Source organism: Dermacentor albipictus, chromosome 7 (genome assembly GCF_038994185.2).
Source record: "Dermacentor albipictus isolate Rhodes 1998 colony chromosome 7, USDA_Dalb.pri_finalv2, whole genome shotgun sequence".
Classification (NCBI taxonomy): Eukaryota; Metazoa; Arthropoda; class Arachnida; order Ixodida; family Ixodidae; genus Dermacentor; species Dermacentor albipictus.
The window spans coordinates 50,303,243-50,329,460 of NC_091827.1; the positions used below are offsets into that span (position 1 = coordinate 50,303,243).

Sequence of the window (26,218 nt, forward strand, 5' to 3'; positions counted from 1 at the left end):
AATGCAATAAGCGCGAGCGCTTCGTTTTTCACGTCGGGATATTAGGTTCAAGCCAATAAATCTGCTAAAATATATGCTAGGGGGGTATGGCCATTGATCATGCATCCGAACGCACAGTGCGAGTCATGCAACAAGCATAAGTTTTAAGACAAGATTAACAGCAAACAAATCGCCATACCTATATACTCACACTAAATCATAAACAGTTGATACATTGTAGTGTGAATATACGTTGTTTTAAACGAGGTATTCAGAGGAACCTTACGTTATGTTAGCTTAGGACAACCAACCCTGTCGGTATGCCTTGACCAGCAAGCGCTCGGGAATGTTGAGATCGCTGTCTGTGCTCTGCCAGTAGATATTAATGACCTGCCCGTCTACACTGTGTTCGCTATGCCGTTCGTCAGCGCAGCCAACTACTTTACCACAAGGGGACCTGGCACGGGAGACAGTATAAGACAATCACATCTCCATTCCACTCCATCGAATATACTATACACATAGGGCAGTGCCACATTCAGGAAAGGACCATGAATGGTCACATGAACAACACATATTTCAGGTCGTTCATACAAGTTTATTATATTGGTGTAGGGGTAGGAAATGCATATTGACGTGCAATGAAGTGTTTATTGAAAGTATCTGAGCTGCTAGTAACTCCATTGAAGAAACCTTCAAGCATTTATGTCAGTAGGGTGTCTCCTGAAAAGAATAAATGAACAGATCTCAATGAAGAAGGTATTGTAACTTGCTTTTATTTGCAGTAGCACTGACATAACATTTCTTTCGAGTTATTTTTTGTGATGCGATTGACATGCAGAAATGAGCTGTGCCATAGTCAAAGGAAGCCCTACACACCGACAGGCATACATTCTCGCCGTTGTTTTCTAATTTCGAGCAGACTATTCTTTCACTGGTCTGCAGCGGAGAGCTTGGTTTAGAATTTATTCTTGTTGCTTATGTCAAAGAGGCGGAAATCGTATGCCTTCATGTTAAAGTGCAATGTATATGTGTTCAAAAAAACATTTACCATATGTTTTTACTTATTCACTTGCAAGCAGAATTTTCAATAGCGAAGTTGTGGTACTGAAGTATAATGGAATGAAATTTACTGTGCCTTAATAGCCTTACCAACACAGATTTTGAGATAGCTTGCCCCAAAAGCGCAATAAAGTGAAACATAACTTGAGCTGCAAAAATTTCTGGCTACAGAAAGAGAAAACGTTTTGATGAAGAGAAAAAAGAACAAGGAACTGTGTACATTTGCTAGAATGAAAAGCATGCCTCAATAACTTAAGCAGGCTAGGTGACGAATATTCGCCGCCCCTTTCAAAGGAGAGACCAATAAAACATCACCACTCATCCCTTCCTGTTGCAGCAAAGATCTGGCAACATGTCAGAGCACCCTAATGTAATGCGAAGGTATCATTCGAGCGAGACCCACAGGTAACGTACACCTTCCAGAAGCGATTTGATTTAAAGTGAATGGAAGCATCCAACGTTCCGCAGTTGAGATACACAGGATACGTTTAGAGTATTGGTGGAAGAAAACAGAGGTGGGATTGATAGGACCAAATCTGTTACAGGCTTGGTATAGTGGTATAATGTACCAATAGAAATTTTAAGCAGAAGAAAAAGAATAAGATTTGTACGAAACGTTATAATTAGGAAAACTTGCAATAGCATTCCTTATTCACTGAAGCAGGCTAGGTGAATATTTGCCGCCGCCCCATATTAAAAGAGATGTTGATAAATCATCACCAACAGCAACACCGCAAATATTGACAGGAGGCTTGGTGAGTGCGAAAACGACAATCAGCTGGTGACAGCCCCTTAAAGGTCCCGCGCCCACACGACGTGACGTCATAGATATTGATTAACGCAGAAAGTTGGGCTAGTAGGTGTTTATAAAGTTGCTCTGACATAGCTAGCTACTAGTGTGAACATGACTAATGGAGGGAAAAAAGGTGGAACTGGAAAGCACGCCCGATCCTGTCCCATCTTCTTTTTCTTCGTTAGTCTTGTTCACGCTAGTAACTATGCCACAGCAAGGGGATTTTGAAGACGTCTCATCGCTGCTATTTAAAATGTCATTGGTAATTATAGAGTACATTGTGTTCTATAAGCGGGAAGGATTGAACTTAATTTCAGGAAATTTCAGCAAACGTAGGGAAAAATTGTTTTGAAATATTTGACGTCACACTGAAGTGGTGCCGTTAGGTACAGGTGCGGAGTTTTAAAGGATGAAACTTTGTCCCATCATTTTCTATTGTATTAAAACCTCTTACTGCGAAATAAACAACGATAGGATTTTGAAACAATGCTCAGTCTGAAGGAGTTTGCGTCTTCACATTTCTGCTAAACGGATGAGGCAGGAGCCTGCTTGGCCTCAGTTTACAAAGTATAGTAAAAAAGGCTTGCCTACACATAAAACTTGCCATACTCGAGTTCGCCGCGTTCTCGTTAGTATATAACTGGTAAAGCTGAGTGATTTTTGAAAACTCTGACGGCGCGAAGAATGGAGAGTGACAAGGAAGGGGAAGCCATGTTGAGATGACAACACTGTGATTTATAGTCCTCTTAGTGTTGCGGTTTGAAGGTAGGCGATATCCTTAGGACGGATGGGGGACTCGGAGCATTTGTCTGCAGGCAAAGCACACCCCTGAAAAGAACGAGCGCCAGGCACGGGGTGCCTTATGCATCGGACGGTGCATGATTTGTTCGTTAATAAATTGCTGCCGTCTAACGCATATACCTTCTAAAATTGGTATGCCTGTTCATTGCCCTATGTTGCGATGTTAGCATTATACCTGATTTCTTTTTTTTTGTAGCTTAGTAATTCGAAGCTATATTCGTGAAAAATATTACCTTTTCTATACTTCACTTGAAACAATGGGCAGAAGACATCTTTCTTTTCCAGTGCTATGTATAATTTGGTTTATTGTTCGCATTGGTAGCCCTTCACATCTATTTGATTATGAAAATTCAAAATGCCCCTAACTAAATGTTCAGGAGAATGCGAGCATCATGTATGCCAAAAGCCCCACACTTGATGACTGCAGTGCGGCTAGCGCTTGTAAACATAATATTTTCGTCGTGTCGGTGATGCCACGCAATTTGTTCCTTTGCCTACCCGACTTCGCCTTGTAAGCATACGTAAAACACGCTTATATCTATTGAGAACATCTAAGTGATGTGGTTCCAAGCCAAAGCGCGTTGTGAAGTGCCTGGAAGCACTACTATCGCATGCGCAGCAGTCTCGAACTTTGCAGGTAACAGGAAACGTTTGGGTTCGCACTTATTGCTGCGTCCAAAGAGCATCTTGGGTTATGCAAGGGACTTACGTCTCATACCTAGTGGACTGAGCACGCAATTACCAACTATGATTGCTTACCTTAGCTATTTTTAATGCATACCGTTTGAATACTGAATAACAATTATAGCTGCCAGAGATTGGGCGCTTAGAGCTAGAGACCTGGGAGCTCACGAGTTCTTGTGCTTCTGGTTTCTTTTGAATGTCCAAAATAAAGAAAGAGCACCCATTTCTCTACCAATAAAGCGGTCGTGTTCGGAAAAGGTCAACACTGCGCCTGAAGTGCGCTTGCAAGACTCAGCATTTTGTAGGCCAGAAATATTTATACAAAGATGCGCGGGAGGGGGGGGGGGGGGAGGAGGGTTAGAAACGTTCGCGATGTAATTTTCAATTGAGTTTTTCCCGCAGGGCGAACCATTCCTAGCGATAGCAAGGTTTATACTAGGGTTCAAACTCCCAAGACAGGGCTCTAACTTTACACCCATCCGACAATAAACCGGATGCGACATACGCAGATACGCCAAAGCTTCTTTTTTCTTTATGTGTGTGGTTTTTGCATGCCAAATGCTCCATATGATTATGAGGCACACCTTCCTGAGAGCTCTGAATTTATTTCGACCACCTGAGGTTCTTTAACGCGCTTGCAATGCAAGGTACACAGGCGTCTGTATTTTTCGCTTTTTAATTTTTTTTCTCATTTGGTCCTCATCGAAATTGTGCCGCCGGTGCCGCAGTGCGATACCGTGTTCTGGAGCTTAGCAGAGCAACGGCAGAGCCACTACGCTGCCATGGCGCGTACGCGCCGAAATGTTTCTGGCACCCTTGAAAACTGCAGGACGCCGGGAAAAAGGTGTATGACGTCATCGCTACTGCGCCACTGCCTGGTCCGCGGAAGAGACTTCTGCCGGGTACAATGACAATGAAATTAGTACAAGTTGAGATTGTCATCCAAATATTGTTTTGCAATTGATATTTTTTTATTATCTAAACATCTATAACATGAAGGGCATACGCTGTGGATGAAATGCGTGAAATGAAATGCGTCATCCGAAACGAAGAACCGTGATTTCAGGCGTTTTGCCATTACAGTATTTCAGCGTCTACGTAGCATATAGGTCGTGACAGTAGATACAGCCCGTACATATATACGAGACGTACGCGACATACGCTGCACATATGAGTGCCGTGACGGTGAATAGTTGGCGACACGAGTGCAGGACAGCTCCAGTATACGAAGGTCAAGCATCCAATTGACCCGCACACTTGAAACTTGCAACACTGTTCCCATCAGAGGCATGTCAAGTGTTAAGCTGCGGGATTTATGCAACAATATACTCTCAAAAGTAAGATGTGACTCACTTGTTGGGACAAGAGAAGGACAAACCGAGGTGATAAACGTGTGGTATGGCGTGTTGTTCCGTCGCATCTAGTTTTGGGCGGCTTGTCATGATCCCTTTGTTAACAATATCGCTAATTATTACCGGTACTTATTTCTTTCGATCCTAAATCAAGACCTGCTCGGATTGTGCTCACACAACAACAAGCCCACCAACAAGCCCGCATTGCAACCCTTGTGCACACACCACCTGATGTAAATAAATATACTTGGCAACTCAGAGCGCCGCAACTCTAATTAGCGAATAGTTAACACTAGGTAGCTCGTTCTCTTTTTAGTTTACCATCTGTATTAAATGCAAATGCATCAAATGGGGCCGTAAACTTACGTGCACGATCCGTTTCAATATGAAGTTGTTTGAAAATTCAGGCATGCTGCCGCTAGAATCCTCTATCCAAATCACCGTGTCGTAGTTGGTGACGAAGATGACCCTCCTAATGGTCACCTGTATTGTGATTGTGACGTGCGAACTCGGGGGCTTCCCGAGATTTTCGTTGTTTGTGCTCTTGACTACCCGTATGCTGGAAAGAAGGAAGAATATTATTAAAAAGATTCTGCGATCACTTACTCCATACTTTATGTATGCAAGTGGGTAAATAATAAAGGATATTCGAAATTTGCCTAATAATTTGGCAACGCTCTGAAAGGAAACCTTTTGCTTAGCGTTTTTTTTTTCGTGGTGACGCGAGTCTTCACTTTTGAGGTAATAACCCTGTACGCACTCATAGTTTTGACTCTGCATATAAGGCATGCTCCTGATGCACTACAAACGCCCGGGTTCGTTGCGTGCGCGAGAAAATACGTCACGTTTCAAAAGTGAAAGCTTCGGTAGCAGTGCCACTGGTGAAAGCTGATACAAGCTCAATGGACGCGACTACTGACCACTTTTCGACTTGAATTCACCTTCCGAGTGTGTGAGCTGGAATTGTGCGAGTCGGGTCACGCGTACACGAGACAAGTGGAAACGGAGGGGAAAGGCGATGGCCATTGAAGTGCGGGTCAGCAGTTGACTTACGGCCGATCGCAGGCCGTCCGTGTCATGTTTGAGCAGGGTAGGTGGTTGAGCTCTGTTCTTCATCCCTCGCTGTTTCCAGCACTACCGAGCTCCGGCACTGCTTTTGTGCATAAGGTGCTGATAAGTATTGATGTGTGCGCTGTTTGCAAACGCACCGCGCCTTCAAGCGCCCTTTATATATATATATATATATATATATATATATATATATATATATATATATATATATATATATATATATATTCAAGATTTGTACAGCGGTGCGTACCGACATTGATCACCGTGCCAAATATACTTTTTTTTTACAACGAAGCTGTTTATGGCTAGGGTTTTGTGCATTGTTTGTGTCCGTGAACGATTTGGAGTGAGCAAAATCACCGTCTCCTCGACAGCTATCTCCGTTGCCACTCATCACTCCGGGGTAGAATTTCAATCCTTGTTTGTTGTAATGAGCAGGCCGCCCATATTCGGGGCTCCCTAAAAATGTGCGCGTGTGCGTGCGTGTGCGTGCATGTGTGTGTGTGTGTGTGTGTGTGCGCGTGCGTGTGCGTGTGTGTGTGTGCGCACGTGCGCGTGCGCGTGCGTGTGTGTGACCGATGAAGACCCACCCATCAAATGAGCGGTTGTGGGCGCGTCTATCTCGGGGATGACCGGCGCCACCCGTCAAGGGAAAACAATAAAGTTTGCTTCTATCTAAATTCTTTGTGACCTTTATGTATTGTCCTCGTCAGCTTTCCTTGTAATTCAGCGTCACTGCTGCACAGTGGCGCGTGAATTATTTCGCGCGGCGAAACCTATCCTGTTTAATTATGCTGAGTTGCCTGCTCTTTTCAATAAGTAAATCGCATTAACTAATTAGGCGCTTCATCTGCCTGCTTATGCGGACTCATTTAGGAACTTTTCTTACAGTACGAATGAAATCAGATACTTGTGAGAATCTCGCGGGCTTGTGAAAGGTTCCTTGCATTTTAACTTTGTCAGATAAAGTATTTAGAGCAAAATGTTTACGTGGCCGCTGCTTACCACTGGTTTACCATTTTATTCGCCGATGTGCATATGCCTTCAGTAAAAAACAAGACGCGTGACCAGCTTGTGGTCTGCGATGTCATGAAGCGATTTTATCTCATATAGCAAGAAACAGCAAATGCGAGTTTGCTGCAGCTTCTCTTTCTGAAGGTGCTACCCTCTGCTCATTCTACATTAGCGAAAACCGTCCGCGATAACCTGGAGAGGTTCCAAGAAAACTGTTGACCCACTCAGCGGAGCAGTTAGCTCCAGAGGAAGGAGATAGTGCTACCGGCGGTGAGGCGCGCGTTGCTGCAGGCGAGAGGGTGAACAAGGGGGGGGGGGGGGGGGAAGGAGCTCAGACGCGAAGCCATTACCGCTTCTACTCTGTCACTGCGCGATCAGCCGTCACAATTGTAACTGGGTGATTGGTTACGTACAATACTCTATTGTTGCGTCATAATGTGGGAAGACCCATGGAGTAGTTGGCTCCAAAGAACAGCAATTGGCATATAAAAAGTATTGAAATAGTCTGGTGCGATTACGTTCGGGCACCTAAGCTGCAGGCCACTGCTACACAAAGACTGCTGCTTTCGCTGGTCCTTGGCTATGCACTGCTTTTCTCGACAATAAAGAAAAAGAAGATTGCATTACCACATCTACCCTTTCATTGCGCGATCAGCCGTCACAATTGTGACTGGGTCATCGGTTACGCACAATACTCTATTGATGCCTCATAATGTGGGAAGACGCATGGAGTAGTTGGCTCCAAAGTACAGTAATTGGCATATAAATAGTATTGAAAGTGTCTGTGCGATTACGTTCGGGCACCTAAGCTGCAGGCCACTGCTACACAAAGACTGCTACTTTCGCTGGTCCTTGGCAATGCACAGCTTTTCTCGAGAATAAAGAAAAAAAATCACTCATCCGCCAGTGTTCTATCGATAACCTTCAAAGAAAAGACTTCAAACTCGGAATGAGGGCAAGAGGGAGTACCGCTCGTCACACAGTGACAAAGGAACGAGCATCGTTTGCCTGATTAGTACATTTCTCGCACGTTATCTGCACACTTGCACCAAGACGCACATTCATATTCACGCCAATGATATCGCATGAGAACCAGCAATAAATCAATGAAATCAATCCGCTAAGGCTGTACGTTTCGTAGTGGTTAAACGAATAAATGATTGACTTGCGATAATAAGTTTCCGGTACTCGCTATTGTAAAGTACAGCACATCTATGTTCCAAGCTTTAATTGTGCGCGCCAATAGAAAATCTGTTGTAATTGAGCACTCTTGTGAGAGGCAATCATCATCATACTCCTCATAATAATCATCCATATTTTTGTCCACTGCAAGAACACGGCCTCTCCCTGCGATCTCTAATCCCTTATGTCCTGGGCGATCTCATTCAGATTTGCACCTGCAGAGTTCCTAAATTCATTACCCCATCTAGTTTTCTACCGTCCTCGACTGCGCTACCTTCTCTTGGCACACATTCCGTGACTCTGATGGTCTTACTGTTATCCACCCTACACATTACATCACCTGCAAAGCTCCATTTTTTTCTCTTGACATAAATTATGCTATCGGCTCCACCCGTTTGCTTTCTGATGCACCTCGCTATCTTCCTGGTTCTTCATGTTACGCCTAACATTTATTTTTCCATTGGTCTTTGCGTGGTCCTTAGCTTTTTCTCGAGCCTGTTTTGCAAAGTCCAAGTTGCTGCACTATATATAAGCACTGATAGAATGCAGTGATTGTACACTTTCTTTTCAGTTTTAGAAGAAAGTTATAAGTGACGCTCTGGCAATGTCTGCCATGTAAGTCCAATCCATCATTATTCTTCTGTAGGTTTCCTTCTCATGATCGCAGTGAGTAATTTACCCAGATAAACGTAAGCCATCACAGACTCTAGAGACTGACTAGTGATCCTGAACGCTTGTTCCCTTGCAAGGCTATTGACCAATAACTTTGTCTTCAGCATGTTAATCTTCAACCTCACTGTAACGCTTTCTCTGTTAAGGTCCTGACACCAGTGTTAGTGAACATGACATCTCATCTGCAAACCAAAGGTTGCTGATGCATTCGCCATTGATCCTCACTTCTAAGCCATCCCAATTCAATAGCGTGAGTACTTCTTTAAAGCCTGAAATGAATAGCATTGAAGAGATTGTGTCTCCTTGCCTGACCCCTTTCTTGATAGGTAACTTTCTGTTTTTCTTGTGCAGAATCAAGGTAGCTGTAGAGTATTTGTGGATATTAGCCAATATATTTACGTACGCCTCCTGTACTCCTTGATTATGTAATGCCTCTATAATTGCTTGTATCTTTACTGAATCAAATGCCTTTTCATAATCATTGAAAGCCGTATGAAGAGGCGGTTTGTACTCTACAGATTGCTCGATTACTTGATTGATGACATGGATGTGATCCATTGTACAATATCTTTTCCTGAAGCCAGCGTGTTCTTTCTGTTGCCTGAAGTCAAGTGTTGCCATTATTTTATTGGAAATCTTCTTGGGGAATATTTTATTCAATATAAAAAAAAGCGTATGAGACTATGATTTGCCAATTCTTTACCCTCTCCCGTTTATCTTTTCTTTAATAGGCATTTTCTTACTTGGGAGAGCTTACCTACTGGCTGCCTTGGTACCTTACCCCCCACTTCAGCTACTGCTTCTCAAACCAGCCTCATTATGGTTTCATTTCATAATAGGGAGGAAATGAACAGTCAGGTAGCGACCAAACGGAACAAGATTGCTGGGTCAGAAGCATGACAACACTTCCTGCAAAAGGTTTTACAAATATAAAGCGAAGAACAAGAGATATCATAATCTAGATTTAATTCTTAAAGGAGAGGTTTCGCCAGCTTGGAATACATTCATAGCCCCGCTCCTAATACGAATGCCTTATACTCTGCTTGAACCGATTGGGCAAGGCATAATTATTCCTGGGACCTCCTAGTGTTAGCTACCTACGTAACTTCCTGTCATCCCCCCACTCATCGTTTCCATATCCGCTAAACACAGGTTTGCTGATCCGCAGCGGGCGTCATGGGAGTCATTCGTATTCATTGCAAAGACGGAGGAAACTGAGGCAACTAATGGAGGCGTCAACACATGATCAAACATGGCGGCGTCCATGGTGTCGCCGTGTAAAGGTTCCATTCGCCATCAAACTACAGTAACGGAATTGACAGGCATGTCTACCGTCCGTGATGACAGCAAAACAGCAGATGAAACGTCCTGAAAACCAATACTAATGTCTGTGCGAATTAACCAAAACTGATATACATATATATATTGCGACGCGCGAAGGAGACCTTCTATCACCCTTACGGAAGAAAGGCACCGTTTACTTTATGTCGCGAAGGTGAGCGCAAAAGTGGCCAGCTGGTTGATCACCACAGCGTCGTCCTCTTCCTCTTTTCCCCCTCGGGACCGCAAGCACGTTCACCGGTCTTCGTTTTCCTGACGCGTAACACTCCTCTTGCCGCAGACGAAGCCCGCCGGGTGAATGAACCCATCTCTCTTGAAGTGAACAATTTCAAGCGGGCGACATGGACCACTTGGATCTTGGCAGCCCTTCTACCACTCGCCGTGATTGAGCTATGTTATAGATGACTTCCGTGAGTCTGTTGATGATAACAAACGGTCCATCGTAGGTGGCCAAAAGCTTTTGGCGCAATCCGCGTTGCCGTACTGGAGTCCACAGCCAGACTAAATCACCAGGGTGATGGGTTACCGGATGATGGTGAATATCGTAGTGCGCCTTTGATATGTCCTGCGATGCCAAAGTGCGCAAATGAGCAATGCGACGAGCTTCTTCGCAAGGCGGAGGGTCTCGGCGGCGGTGGGGTTTTCATGACTACCGAAAACGAAAACATTATCGATTGTGTACCGCGGTGGCCGTGCGTACAGCATGAAGAAAGGGCTGTAGCCGGTAGTCTCGTGTTTGGCGGTTTTGAACGCGTATGTGATAAAAGGCAGCACGTCATCCCGTTTCTTGTGGTCGGATGAAACATACATGGACAGCACGTATAAATTATTCGGTTCGTGCTTTCCGCAAGCCCATTCGTTTGTGGATGGTGTGTGTCGAGTGACGCAAGTTGGATTCAAACAAGCGAAGCAGCTCCTGTACGACATCCGCTGTGAATTGTTCTCCGCGGTTGCTGTTGATCACACGAGGCGGACCACGTCGCAGGATGACATATTGCAGCAGGAATGTTGAAACGTCAGTGGCAGTTGCTGAGGGCACGGCCACCGTCTTGCAGTAGCGTGTGATGTAGTCGACGCAAACAACTATGCAACAATTTCCCTTGGCTGATTTTGGAAATGGACGTACGAAGTCAATGCCGACTTGCTGAAAAGGCGTGCTTTTAAGCGGGATTGGCTGCAGGAGACCAGCTGGAGCAAAACATGGCCGTTTGTGGCGCTGACACTGCATGCAGCTGCCCACATACGTCACAACTGACTGTCGCATTACAGGCGAATAAAAGCGTTCCTGAATGCGGTAGAGCCTCCTCGCCGAACCCAATTGCCCAGACGTCGGGTCGTCATGCACAGCACCCAGAATCGCTGTGCGAAGGCAATCCGGTACCACCAGGAGAAAATGTGCGCCAGTGCTGGAAAACTTCTTATACAGGAGTCCATCACGTACACAGAAACGCTTTGCTGTCGTGGAGGCGGTCGTAGCGGTGAAAAGCGGTGTTATTTTGCGTCTTTTCGCTGTTCGGCTTTGAAACAGTCGAAGTCTAGAAAACTCGGCGATACAGAAGCCACGAGGTGATCGAAGTCGTCGGCGTCACAGTTCGTAGTGCTAAGTGGCATACGCGAGAGGCAGTCCGCAACAGCGTGGCGTCGACCACGCTTATCACAGACGGTGAAGCTGTAATCTTGCAGTCGGAGCGCCCAGCCCGCAAGGCAGCCACAAGGGTCACGAAGATTAGCAAGCCAACACAGTGAGTGGTGGCCAGTGACAACTGTAAAGGGGCGTCCATACAGGCAAGAACGAAACCGTTGAACCGCAAATATTACCGCGAGGGATTCTTGTACCGTGACAGTGTAACTATGCTCGAGCCTACCTAATGAGTGACTTGCATATGCGATCACGTGTTCGCGGTCACCATAGCGTTGAACTTGGACGGCACCAATACCTGTGCCACTGGCATCCGTATGGAGTTCCGTCGGAGTTAAAGGACTGAAGTGTTGAAGAATCGGTCGTGATGTCAGCAGACCCTTCAACTGATGAAACGAAGAGTCGCATTCCGGAGTCCACTCAAAGGGGATGTCCTTTCGTAGCAGGCATGTCAGCGGATACTCGACGTCGGCGAATTTAGGAATAAATCGGCGGAAATAGGAACAAAGCCCCAGAAAACTACGAAGCTCCTCCACAGAGTGCGGTGCACTGAACGCCTCAACGGCTGCTGTTCTCTGGGGATCAGGGTAGATGCCATCCTTATCGACGAGGTGCCCAAGCATGAGTGCTTGACGGTCTTCGAAGTGGCATTTCTTGGAGTTTAAAACTAGGCCAGTGTTCCTGATGCAGTTCAGGACGATATCCAGACGCGAGTTGTGTTCGCTGAAGGTGCGGCCAAAGATGACGACGTCGTCGAGGTAGCACATGCAGATGTTCCATTTCAAGCTGCACAGAACAGTCTCCACAAATCTGTCGAAAGTTGCCGGAGCGTTGCACAGTCCAAATGGCATCGCATTAGATTCGAAGAGCCCGTCAGTGGTTACAAAGGCAGTGTTCTCCTTGTCGTCAGGATGCATCGGAATTGGCAATAGCCGGATCGTATATCTGCTGAGGAAAAGTAAGAGGCGGAATGAAGGCAATCTATTGCATCATCAATACGTGGGAGTAGGTACACGTCCTTTTCTGTTAAAGCATTCCAACGGTGATAGTTGGCGGAAAATCTCCAAGATCCATCTTTTCTTTTATCAAGAATTACGGGAGCTGGCCATGGACTCGCTGACTCTTGTACGACTCCCCTTTTCATCATTTCGTGCACTTGTTCATTGATTATCCGGCGCTCTGATGGTGAAACGCGATATGGGTTTTCTCTAATCGGATTATATGTGTTTTCTTAATCGGAGCCCTTGTTGATGGTATGGCGTGTTCGAGACGCGGCGATTGCAGGTACTTTGTTCTTCTGCGCAAAGTCGAATACCGAAACCTGCTTCGAAAGCACACCCAATAATGTTCGGCGTTCACTCGTGCTGAGCGACTAATTTATCATTAACAAAAGAGCCGTTGCCAATCTGTGGGCATCATGGTCTTCCGGTACACCTGTAAGTTCAGCCACTGATAAGGACGCGTGTTCCCTGGCGAAGGCTAATTTCAAACCGACGGTCCATAAGCCAGCATGTCCGCCTTTGATCGACACCACACAATGTGGCACCAACACATTCTTCTTCTCAGGGTTAACATGCATTGGTTCTACGGTAGCGTCGAAGCTGTCGGAATCGGCGCCGCAACAGACAACGGTAACACGAACGGTAGAGGATGCAGGCACGACCACATCACCACAAACACACAGCGTAGTTTCGCGGTGTACTGAGTTCTCCAGGAGTCCTGACGGAATTCTACCACCTATGAATACCTTCCCTGTGCGGCAGTTGACAGTAGCACCACACTCCCGCAAGTAGTTCATTCCGAGCATAACATCATAGGTTGACCAATAATTGCAAACTCTGTCGTAATAACATGGCCACCAAAAACACGTCAGCACAATGCACCCCAATAAGTCGCAACACCTCGCCACTTACTCCACGGAACTTTGAACTTTCATCCCATTTAAAGAACAACATTCGCCCTAACACGACTTGAAAAAAAGACACTCATGACCGAAATTGAAGCGCTTGTGTCCACCAGAGCCATCACAGGCACGTTATCTACAAGAACGCGCACTTTTTATAAGCATCAACACAGGAGGTATTTCTATCAGTAGCACGTCTCCAGCGACCTCACCTCCATCGGCCCCGCTAGCTAGTTTTCCGGTGACGAAGACGACCTGGTGCGACGTACGGCGAGGGAGAACGACGAGTACGACGGTGCGGTGGGCGTGTCAAACTCCTGTCAGATGCCGGGGAGCGATTCCGGGAGCTGCTCGGCCAATACTCGTCGCCAGATGGTACGTGTGCTGGCCACGGGGCATTGTGGGGCCGTTCGGAGCGCCGTGAAAACTCCGAGGGGTGGCCATACCACGTGGTCATACGCTGGTTGCGAAACCGCGATATATATGACCTGGGATCCGCAGGAGCAACACACCGGGAGAGGTCGAAAGCTTGCTTGTTCGTCGATAAACCGAATATTGTCATTTTCGCTCGTGTAGCGAGTTGGTTCGTGGCGTGTGTCACGACGATAGATCGGGGCGTCGAGATGGCGTGCGCTGAGCGCGTTGGTGATAGCGCGGAGTCGGAGGGCGTATTGCCATCCTCGACTCTGGGGCTGCGATGTACTCTACGGCCACTGCGCTAACCATTGGTTTCCAAGGGGCCGAATGTGCCGCAGTCATAGCCTCACGTGACGTGTACACACCATGGTCGTCAGCAGGTAAATGCAACACCTCTCCGTGGCAGGATTCGCGGACAATCTGTCGGAGAGTCGAAGGAAGGTCGAGGCAAGGGCACGTGTTCACACTGGCAACTGTCGTGACGTTTGCCAACCGACCAAACTTTGGCGTAATCAGACGCATCTTGAGCGTTTCAAAAGTTCTGCAGTGCCAAATGACGCCGGACATAGAACTGAAGCTTTCCTTTACAATTATAAAATTATACACATCCTCAGCCACTACTTTCAGTAAATGTCCAACTTTATCTTCTTCCGACATGCGAGCACTGACCACCTTGCACAGCATTATTATTTATTCGATATATGTGGTGCATGGCTCACCTGGTAGCTGCGCCCGTCGGGACAGTGCCTGCTCCACACGCTTTTTTTGGTGACTGAGTCCCCAAAGCACGCCTTTAACTCGTCAACAAAAAGCTCCCACGTCGTAGGCGCGTCCTCGTGGTTCTAGTACCACACGAGTGCGGTATCGGTCAGGGAGAATACCACAATGTAGAGTTGAGCGGTTGCATCCCACCCGTTGGACTTGCTCACTCGTTTTGTTGTGGACGAGCCACTCGTCGGCATCTTCCCCCACTTTCCCTCCGAAGGTGGGTGGAATTCCGAAGTATGGCAGTGGACTGCTAGGCGCTGCCCTCGGAGCGGCTCCTTCTTCTGGCATTTCGAAGACGGTCACGGCTGATAGCGGGAGGCCGGCCAGTCGACGGCTTCGATGAAGCTGCAGCAGTGACGGTTCCGTTGTTGTGAGCGCTACCCATTACCGCCACCACTTTGTTACGTGCGAAGGAGATCGTTTTCTTTATGTCGCGAAAGTGAGCGTAAGAGTGGCCAGCTGGTAGATCAACTCAGCGCCGTCCTCTTCCTCTTTTCCCCCTCGGGACCGCAAGCACATTCACCGGTCTTTGTTTTCCTCACGCATAACAATATATATAAATAAATGTGAACCAAATATTCACATGTTTGAAAACAACAAATTACTATTATTTTAGTAGTGTTCCAACCGTTGCCGCGGCCTTCATCAGAGTGAAGAAGATTCTCTGTGTGTTTTATGCTGTTGTCCGTGTCTTATATTTTGCGCCTAAAACCATATCTATAAGCAATCTGCCAACTAGCCCGACCGCAGACGTTACTAAAGTACAGAACACGTTCGTTCCCAAAGTGTCCGAAAGATGAAAGACGCAGGGCTAGGACGTAGGGTTCCAAACAAAGTGTTAGCGAAAAAAAGAAACACCGCCAATAATAGTTTTGCCGAAACGAGGGAATACCACATGGAAAGAGCACAACAGACGGGTGGCTGCGATGAGACACAGGCGCGGAAGCGTTGTCCTCGCCCTCGAAGAAGCGGGGATAGAAAGCATGAAGCATCCTTTCGCTACGGCGACTGGCTCTGAGGAGCCGCGCCTAAGGCAAGCTTTTTCCCCAGTCTCGAGGAATCGTCATCGCTTAAAATAAGGATATGCCGTGCGAAGGGGACATGCGACACAATAGCGTCTCGAAACAGTATGAAAAGTATGGGGGCGTGTCAGCACGAAGCAAGGAAATATGCGTACTGTTTGAATTACAAGGAATTTCTTTCCGGCTATAACAACATTGCCCTAGCCAAATGCAAGCGCGTGAGTCTCCCGGTGCTTTCATTAATACCCCCTGGCTGCGGCATTAAACTTATAAAGAAGGCGCGATTGATGAGTTTTCCGGGCGTGATGTGAGCGAAAGAATGATTCCAATACTGTCCCTTTTAAGTCATTGAAAACGTTACCAGGAAGGTTGACATGTTTGGCTACGGGGATATTCAAAAAAGTTTTTGTGTGTAACTGGCGGGTAATGCATTGTATCCTGAAAAGTGCCTCTGAATTGCCAATATACTGTAGATTACTGGTATTACATTCAAGAAGGTAGGCCACATTGGCTGTGTCACAGCTAAAATTTCCTTTAATTTGGACAGAGAAGTTAGGTGCGGTGCTGATTACTTTCCGTGTATTTGTAGTTTCCGGATAGACCTGGTCATGTGATTGGTTTCAAGGCATAAATCTGGTATCACGGCTTGGGATTAAAGTCGGTTCGATAAAAGTATGGCGTAAATATTTTTTTGCGATAGGGAATATATGGACACTCGAGGCGCATTTCTGCCTTCGTTGTCGCTGTGACGTTCCGGATAAAGTCCATAGGCGATAACATCGTAGCCGTGCGCTGTATGCTGTATGCGCGAGCGAAAATGTGCGGGTGTGAGCCGACGACGGCGGCTAAACCATGCGCGCGCAAGGGAGGAAAGGTGGGCGAAAGCGCGCCGTATTCTGTCGCAGAAAGGCAAGGGGAGGGAGGGAGGAATGAAGGGAGGGAGGGGGCATCTTACACTGGGGGATGCCACGTATGGCGTGGCCTCGCCGTGCCTATTTTGAATGTGATCCGCAATGAGGACATATATAGTGCGCCGACTGCTAATAGTTTCGTGTGCGCTGTGTTTTCACAGCTTAGCTCCTTAGATCCTGTCCTTGAACTCAGGTTTAAAGTCTTCAATAGCTTCATAAGGGAGTGTTTGGTAGAATGCACAGTAAAAACAATGGCCCGTGGAGCTGCGTAGCATAGTCATCTTTGTCCATTATCACCCAGATGTTTTACCCATCCGCTGCCGTGGAAAGGACGTTTTGCGTTCTTGTTGTTTTTTTGCGCTTTTTTCGAGGTTGAGCATTACGCTTCCTCTTCAATGACTCATCGCCCCTACCCTTGTGCTCCGTTTTGCCCATGTGGTATTCCAGCGTGAAAGAAAAAAATATTCGATTTCAGTTGCTTGCGTTTTTCGCTAGCATTTTTTTTTGAAGCCAAATGTACTTCATACTTGTGCTTCTTTCCTCTTCTGGCATTTTGTGAACGAATTGGTTCTGTAGTCTCCTTCACTCCCATCAAAGCCGAGTTCTATTTGTTTTGTCGTTAAATATGTGCATATATCATTGCACAGTTTTTGCACCGAATATCTCTCTCTCTCTCTCTCTCTCTGTATATATATATATATATATATATATATATATATATATATATATATATATTGACTTCACACAATGCACTGAAACATCTCTTCCGTGAACTAAAATGACGTCTACTTTGCTCTGCTATCCCACGATGCCAACAAACACTGACGCCAAGGCCAACTTAAGGGAAAAAACTTGTGTGTAATAAATCAAGCAAAAATTTTCTTTACTTCATTTATAACATAAAAGCGATTTCCCTTATGTCGTCCTTGGTGTCAGTGTTTGTTGGCTTCTGATGATATGACTAATAAAAATCGGGCCACTCGGTTAACTCCCTTTCTTCTCGTTTACTTCGCTGTGCTGTAATACTGCAAAAAGCTTTTTGTAGATTTTGCGAATTTTCATGGAACCCGTAAGTTACCAGACTACTGTAAACATCAGAAAGCCCTTATTGGTGTACAAAGGGTGCTTGATCTGTCTCATTGTATTCACCCTAGCCCTTTAGGGGTGAGAACCAATCATTCATGCTTAGGAGTAAATAAAAGAACGACTACTTTTCATGGGTAGCACACATGACGTTAGCCGTCGCAACACAACGAGAACACACAACATGAAATAATAATTTCATGCTTGCACTTTCTAACTCTTCCGTCAGATATGTCTACGCAAAAAATAGGTTCCTAAAATTATTACAGAGCTTTTCGACTATTTGATTATTAGAACTGTTTTCACAGGTGTAGTTTGAGTTAGCCGTCATGAACAATATTTCTTTCTTTTTTACAGCTATAAGAGTTGACTCTAAAACGAGTTACACCATTTGAGGCGTATGTTCGTTCCAGAACCTAAAACGCTGGTTTTCCTTTAACGATGCTTCGCATGTGCCCGGTAATCACGGGTCACGAAAGACATGCGCGTTATCGGCGTGACATGACATTCTCGACAAGAAATTAGCGAGCCCAGAGTTTTCAAGAAAATGCAAGCAAGTATGATGGCAAATACTGATTTCTACCAGGAGTACATACCGAAGGGAGCATACCTTTTTAGATTGCAAGAACATTAGCCTTTGGACAAACCAGCCCTCTAAAGAGTGCAAACTGTTTGGAGTGCTTGGCCAAGCTCTTGGATTAACATTGTTATACTTTAGCTCATAAGCCATCATTTTAAATGGCAAATAATATAAAATACTATTTATTCCGGCAGCAAATTTCTATCTTACGGGTCATTTCCGGTGTAAACGCCGACGCAGAGAGTGTTGGTACCCGGGCTGAGCTCTACCAGTTGTTTCGCCAAAGACTCAAAGCGGTGCTGAAAGAGTGCGAGTGAATCGGTCAATGCTACGGCAAAATTTCGTACACATTTACCATAATGCTCAAGGAAGTACGCTCGTGCAATTTATACGGCTTTGTTTGCATAGGAATTGCTTAAGCTTACAGTATGAGTATAAAGGTGAATGAAATTACCTTTGCCGTGCCGACGCACCAACTCAAGCCAAATTTTCATTTTTGCTAATGTGAAAAACCTCATTGGGCAGTACACAACAATGTTACATAAGGTATTCCTTCTGTTGTCCCATAAGTGCCTTTGCATTGAATTTTGTGGATGCAAATTGAGTTAATTAAACATAAGAAATGCGAATCATGAAGTGGTCGCTACGACTTACCTCTATTCAACGAGTGGTGAAGTTTAATTCCACCATTTACCACTCACGTTACGCAGGTAATTGCCTTTGGATATGGAACAAACTACATGCAACGATGAACTGCTGATCGGTATGCATGTTTATAACCGCAAGCAATGAAAAGATGCTAGGGCGGAGCAAGTCTCGGCATGCCTCTGCAAGGCTATACCAGTTTGTAGTTTGCACCACTCTTTTCCTACTCCTCCACTTCCTCCTACTATTACTACCACTACGACTTTCCCGGCCTACATCATCCAGTGACAAACCAATTGCTCCGCCCCGTGTCCTCCCAGAAGTGTCTGCGTAATCACATCAACAAAGATATTTGGGGCTATCAGTGTTGCCTTTGCCGCTCTACAGTAATGCTGTGCAAAAAAGCATGTACAGCATATCGGGCTGAATAGGTGGTAATTTGCGCAAGTACTACTGGTACAGAACGTCTCCTAGTTTTACGTGCTTTTACGTGGCCCCCGTCACACCGAAGGAGCAACGGCCACACGAAAATTGGTACCCTGACTGATCAGTGGCTTAAGAGAAAGAGAGGGCGGGGCTCTTCTGTGCGCTCCATATTATGGAGCGTACAGAAGAGCCTTCCCCGAGTATCTTTGTCAAGGTTACGATACCACGATACGCACATACAAGGTACATTTGACAGCACATATTTTGAGTCCCGCACATTGAGTGGGACGAATAAAATATTCATTCATTCATTCATTCATTCATTCATTCATTCATTCATTCATTCATTCATTCATTCATTCATTAGGGTCTTTTTTTATGTTCACATCGTTGTGCCTGCGCTACAACAGTGTAAAAGATGTGACCTTCCAACAACTACATATAGCCACCCTAAGTGTATTAGCAGTTACAAAGCGTTGTATCTCCTTTGTATCAGTGCATTCACTTGGATGATCTTAAGTCCAGGCGCAGGTGCCAGGCAAATGTAGCCAATAGGATAACTAAATTTAAAGACACTAAAGGTAAACATTAAGTCAAGCAAAAGTGATAGGTCTAAGCTCGAGAATCTCTAAGGCTTTATTATAATCCCGAACAGAGCCTTAGTAATCCCTAAATTCAGGGAAATGCAGAACACGATTTGAGGTTCCCCTAAGAAATTCATATACCCAGGATTGCCTGATGGCGAAGGTAATCCTGGTTTAAATTCCGACACTACTACTCAGCCAGTCGTTATAAAATCTTCATTCTAATGCATTAGAAAAAGATGGAAGATGCTACTTGTCCAGTTCCATTTCGTATTTATAGAACAATGAAGTCCTTGACATCACCCTTGTCAATTATGCGGGCTATAGAAAGGTATCGTTCTCGCTCGACTCTGCGCCAACCGCGCTTTCGTGTTTCAGTAGTTCTGTTATTGCGTAGTGCTGCGCTGGTTCTTCCTGGCTCGTGAAACTCGCGCAAGCTAAAAAAGGCAGAGAATTCCGCGTCCATGCGATGTCGCAGAATGCCCGAATGTTCCACCCTACTTGACCAAAAGCAGCTGCAGTGGCGAATATACTGCTTTGCCTTGGCTCGGTTTACGTTTTCAGCAAAAAACTGGGCCGCCATCTGTCGGGCGCTGTATTACTCACCGACTGCAGCAGACGGTGGTGATGGCATATAGAACGATCACGCCCCGGTTGGGTGGCGGGACATATGAATTCCGACAAAAGCATTCAGACACTTTTGATGTAAAGTTTTCGTAAATAAAGTCTTTTTCTTGGCACGAAACAAGCGCTGCGAGGTTTCTGTAATAATACTTAAACTTAGACTTAGTGTTTACCTTCAGTGTCCCTTTGAGATTACTGTAGAAAAAGATTCGTGTAAGTTGTCCTTATGAGCTCCTACAAAGTGGTTATCGAAGCATGGTAATGACAGGTCGCGCTATGTCATAGTGACTGCGGACATTTGGGCGTATTGTATGAACAGACTTGAGCGTAGTGCGAATAGCAAAGGAATCGGTGAAATTGGAAGGTTACCGAAATATTAACATGGAAAGTTGCCTTATTCAATGAATATGACAACAAGAGGCACTTGTCTCGGCTAGAACTTTTTAATATGCGCCCTCATGCCCATACTCACAACGCGGAGTTTACAATGTGTCTAGCCATGCATCCAGGGCCGCTATAACGTGAACCTATTTGAATATGTTTCTATTTGAATTCTGCCACTAGCCCTCTACGATTCGTTAAACATTTTTCCAGGTCACAACATTGCCTGTCTATCACGTGACGTCACGAAAAGAACGTCGATTCCGCATCTGACATGACGTGTACTGACTCATTATGCATGATTAGACCGAGAAAAAGAAAGAAAATAGACCTTGCCGATGATGCGTCATTTTCGCCATTAGCCCTCCACTATTGGTCAAAAATTTTTGGGCTGCCCTCACATCACTTGTCTGTCCGGCGACGTCACAAAACTGAAAAAGAGAACTCACCACGTCGAAGCAATGCACACGCACTGAAGGTACATTAATATGCCGAACAACACATGTCCTTCTATCATTTTATTTTAATTCTCGGAAGAGCCGGTGACTTTCCTGTTCCGAACAGAATAAGTGTTGGTTTCAAACCGATCGCTCAGCCACGGGTTACTTCGCGTGCTTGCAGCTAAAATAAATTTCTTTCCCTAAAATAAAAAAAAAAGGTTCTATGGTAATGTAACGTTTTCGAGCCATTCTGGTACGTAAGCGACGTCACTGAGTGCACTCCTCTTCGCTGATGATTCATTTTAGCGGCATTTTTTTTTCACCTTTCGTTGTGCGCCGCTGCGATTTTCGACCACCCACCACAAGCAAAGCGAGCGACGGTAAACCAATCTCAGACGTCGGCAAAGCCCTCCTCATCTGGTTATCCGCTTTCACTGCTCCAGCTCGGAACCACCGAAACTCTCTCCAGTTCTACGAGCTCGTCACCCCAGGTCAGTTAAGAGTGGCCTGACAATGTAGGCAGTGCTTTTTGCGTTGAAAGCAAGAAAACGTTGCCTCCTATGCATGAACAGAGCATTCCTTTGGGCTGGTAAAAAAACTCCGCCGGTCACCACCCGATTCTTTCGTCAGTGCTTAAGTTTGGCGTCACTAGAATGGAACGAATCACAATGAAATCTTCACACGGCCCTAGCTCCTGAAAAATATCGCAGTGTTTGCGTTCATGCGTCCAAATTTTGTTTCAGATTAGTTTTCACAAAATACGTGCCGACAGTGGGCAATGTTGATGCCATATTTTTCAAATCAATTTTTTTCGCTTGTGTTGCCACGTGGCATAACTTTAGGACGAAATTAAATGTAAGCATGATGGCCACATTCACGCCAACACAACAACACATATTGAAAAACGGTGTTGTCGATGGTGCATCTTTAATATTCATATTCTTCAGGTATGTCAGTTATTAGCTTTACCCCCCTAAGTTCTCTCTCGCGGGTTCCCTTTGTCCGATGGCCCGTCTAATCTAGATGGCGGGTATGCACTTCTGACGCAGCAATAAACCAATACGGGCGCTGGACTTCTTCACATGGATGACCTATCGCAGAAGGGATGACTGATGTATAGGGCCGCTCTCGCCATAATATCGCTAAAAGAAGCTTTATCCACCGAAAAAGGTGATTTCTTACAGCGCAACTCTTAGGCGCCCGTTCCTGCATCAAGCGTCGGCGTCGGTCTCGTCGTAACCGAGCGAACGAGCGCAACAGTGAAGGATGAAAGGAGGAACGCAGAGCGACACATGAACAAAGACGCAAGCCGCGAATGCTGGACACAAGTGAAAGCGACCACTTCGGTGACAATGCACGCGCGAAACTGGTTTCCTGCGGTGCCTTGCCGTTCCAGTTTTGCTCGGCTTCTTATGGTGCAGGATTTCAAGCTGAAGGATGTGGTGGTCGCTGGCGAGATTTTCTTCCAGTCGGGTGCATTCCGCCTTGGATATTCATATTCTAAAGGTGAGGTCGGGATTTGTATCCCTGGACACACTGCTGCTTATTTGAGTTGTTAGTTTAGGATCATTTCAGAGGGTGAGGTGACTCAGTGGCGCCGAATCGTGCACTCGCGCTCCTTCTTGGTCGTGTGCTGGTAACTCCTTGCTGTGTGGGGGGCATTAAAATCCCCCATTATTATGAGTTTATAGCCTTTACATAGTCTTCGTGCTTGGGTGATGAAGTTTACAAAGTCGGGTAACGGAACCCTGGGTGGACTATATAAGCGTAATATCTATAGTCTTTGGTGTGTCTTCTTCTCAGGTAGCACTTCCACTAGGGTGTGTCATACGGTTGTTCCCTGGATTGTGTGATCTTGCGTAGTGAGATTTTTCTTCGTCAGGATGGCTGTTCTCTGAGATCCGGTATGTGTATCATATCCCTGTATGCGCAGATGGTGTGATAAGTTTTTTGGATAGCGATGATATCTGGTTGTTCCAGTCTGGTCAGTTCTTGCAGGTTTGTTCTTTTGGTTCGGATATAACGAGAGTTCCATTGCCACAGCTTCATTGGGAGTTGTGGTAATCTCTTCTTGGTATTACTCGCCATCTTTTTCCATATCGTTCTCTTCGCGCTCTTCCGGTCTGGTAGTATTGTGGAGGTCTTTACCTGCTTTCTTGCGAGCCCTGTCGGTGTTGTTGAGTAGCTTTTCTACAGAGGCTTTCGTTACCTGGTTCTGCTTGGCATAGAACAAGAAGTTGCTGAGGTCTTGGAGGGTAGCATGGATAGGGGCCAGCTGGGCGGGGATGTGTTGCTGGAGCTGTTGTGTTATCACCTTTGCAACAGTGGTCATGGCCTCCTGTATCAGCTTCCGCACCTCCATTGTCACAATTTCCTTGACTCTTTCGTCCCTAAGGGGCGGTGGGATGTTTGGCATTTCTTGAGGTTTCGAGGCTTGATTTGCGGTGTTTTGTTCTTTGCACCTTTCTATGAGGTCGTCAATGAGGGCTTGCTGATTTTAGAGTTGTACTCGCAGATCTCGTTCGGTTTCCGTGGGTTCTTGCGGTAGTGTGTTTCCGCCTGCAGCTTTTGTATGCGTGCCTCGCTTTTGTGGGTTGCGTTCACGGGATCCAGACCGTGACGTTGGCCGGAATCCATCGTTTGCTTGACCACCTGTTGATTTGGAGTTACTTCTCGATCTGCGTGGACTGTGTAGTGAGGTACTGCTTGATACGGATAGTGCCGGGAAGTCTGAGTCTGAATTTGAGTTCCATCTGCGTTGCTCCTCTTTGAACTTGTTTTCCCATTGCAGTCTGATCTTGCGCGGTGGTGGATTTGGTTTCAGTTTATGTCGGCACCCCTTTCCTGCTGTCTCATGGGGTTGACAGATTTTACAACTGGGTTGGCAGTCATGTTCTTCTGGTTGATTTTCCATCCCGCATAAGTAGCAGAAGTTGATAATGGGTTTCGGGCAGATATCTTGCCGGTGCCCTAGTTCTACGCAGGTTCTGCATTATTGCATAGATATCCTGTATAGTTTGCAGTGGTAGCCACAGCATTTATATATGATGTTGTACGGGACGTGTGGTCCGTCGAAGTAGATCAGTCCTGCTGACGATCTTCCCAGCATGCGTGCTGCGAGAACCGTGTATCTTGCGGATACTCGTAGCCCTTATAATAGGTAATAGTTCTTCTTTGCTCGTTCCTGGCGGCATGTTGTATATTACGCCGTTGCTGATGCCCTCTGGTGTCCTGACATGGGCTTTAACTTCGTAAAAGGACCCTCCAAGCTAGATGCTGGTGATCTTGAGGAGCATGTCGTAAGCTATGTCTTTGTTTGGTGTACTTGCGATTATTATATACTCGGCATGTTGCACTTGAATCCGGATGCTGTCATAGAAGTCATTTTGGACAACTTGCTAGCTCAGCCGATGGCATGTATCACTGCCACCAATGTCCGATTGCAGAGTTGTAATCCCGCCTTAGGTCTGTAGGTGATCTTCATGTCGTCCACTGGCAAAGGCGGAAGTCTCGGTTTTCTATAATGTGGCTTGGTTCCTGCAATAGGTATTGTTGCTCCGGCTTGCTGCGCTCGTAGTTGATCTGCTTCCTCGGCTGTGGGTTTTTAGCGCACCTGATCCTTCTTGCCTCTCCTCTCCCATGTGTGCCATTTATTCTGGATGTGTGTGCCATTTTTTCCGCTGCTCTCGTCATACGTCCACTCCGCTTCCAGTTGTTGCTGCTCTTGAATCGTATCCACCTGCATTTCAATGCTGTTGTTTTACTGGTTCACTTCTCATGCACTTCTTGCTGCGTCAGATGCATCAGTCGTTGGTATTCAGCGGCAGCGCCGAGTCGCTCTCGAACAAAGCGAGCGGCGGCTCACGAGCGCTCACGAGCCACGGGACACGCTCTGCGGGTCACGGGTCACGAGCGTTCAGCTGGCCACCTAGCCTTGTAGGGTTAGCTCCTTTAGCGTGGCGTGAAATCTTGAAACAGCTATAAATGATGGTAATTCCACGTACCGCTCATAAACTGATATCCTCCAGCACCACTTCCGTGCCGATTCCGTCGACGCCGCAGTTTTCGATGAATAAAAGCAGGTGTCCGGAAAATTGCCAAAAAATGCAAGAGCCCATGCGAAGTGCCACAGCACTGCTTACCCCCTATCGGGCAGTTTCTAATCAGCGGTGATTTTTTTAACGCTAATCGCCATACCAATGGAGTCTTTAGAGACCAGTCTGACAACGTCCATCCGATTGTTTTTTACCCTAAGATACGACTGGGCAAACTACGACTGCTTCTGCGTGTTGGCCATGGAGGCATGGTTGTCGGCATAGTATGGGACATTAGTACGTGAACGACTGTCTCACCCTACAACCCCGGCTGCCATCGGTAGAAGGTAAAGACCTTACCTGATAGGTTCGTGCAAGTCGTTCGACCGAGTGAGCTAAAGCGAATGTGGCCGCATTTTGAAGCTACTAGAAAGAATCAGCAGCAATGTTGAATTGAAAGATGATTAAGAATTGTTTCACCATATTAGTATAGCGGGATTGTATACGCATTGCCGGCGAGGTACCGATGCAACGTGTTTCTTAGCGCAGCCTGGTACATGTAGACATGGGAGCTGGTGATGGTGAGAGGAAATTTGCGAACATACTTCTAATAACCGAGTTCGTATAAATGAGTGCCTGCAATTTTCGTAACCCACTATGTTTAGGGCTTTGCATTTTTAAACTTTTTTTAGATTTGTCTAATAACTTGCCGTGTCATGTCTTTTCTAGCTCACAGTACGCTCGCGCGACTGCAGGTATTCCTAATTGTACTACAAGCACATACAGGACACATTTCGACATCACATTACA

General features: G+C 46.0%; 1 protein-coding gene across 3 annotated transcripts in view; it reads right to left on the reverse strand.

Moving 5' to 3' along the window:
• Positions 1–556: 556 nt before the first annotated feature.
• Positions 557–26,218, reverse strand: part of LOC135910160 (uncharacterized) — an 87,566-nt gene continuing 61,904 nt past the window's right edge. For all 3 annotated transcript variants that reach the window (XM_065442207.1, XM_065442205.1, XM_065442206.1), the window contains 3 exons: positions 18,485–18,573; positions 5,038–5,230; positions 557–702 (listed from right to left, as the gene is read on the reverse strand). In XM_065442207.1, the coding sequence (XP_065298279.1) occupies positions 688–702; positions 5,038–5,230; positions 18,485–18,573 (297 nt within the window). In that variant the 3' untranslated portion in view covers positions 557–687. The remainder of the gene's footprint in view (positions 703–5,037; positions 5,231–18,484; positions 18,574–26,218) is intronic.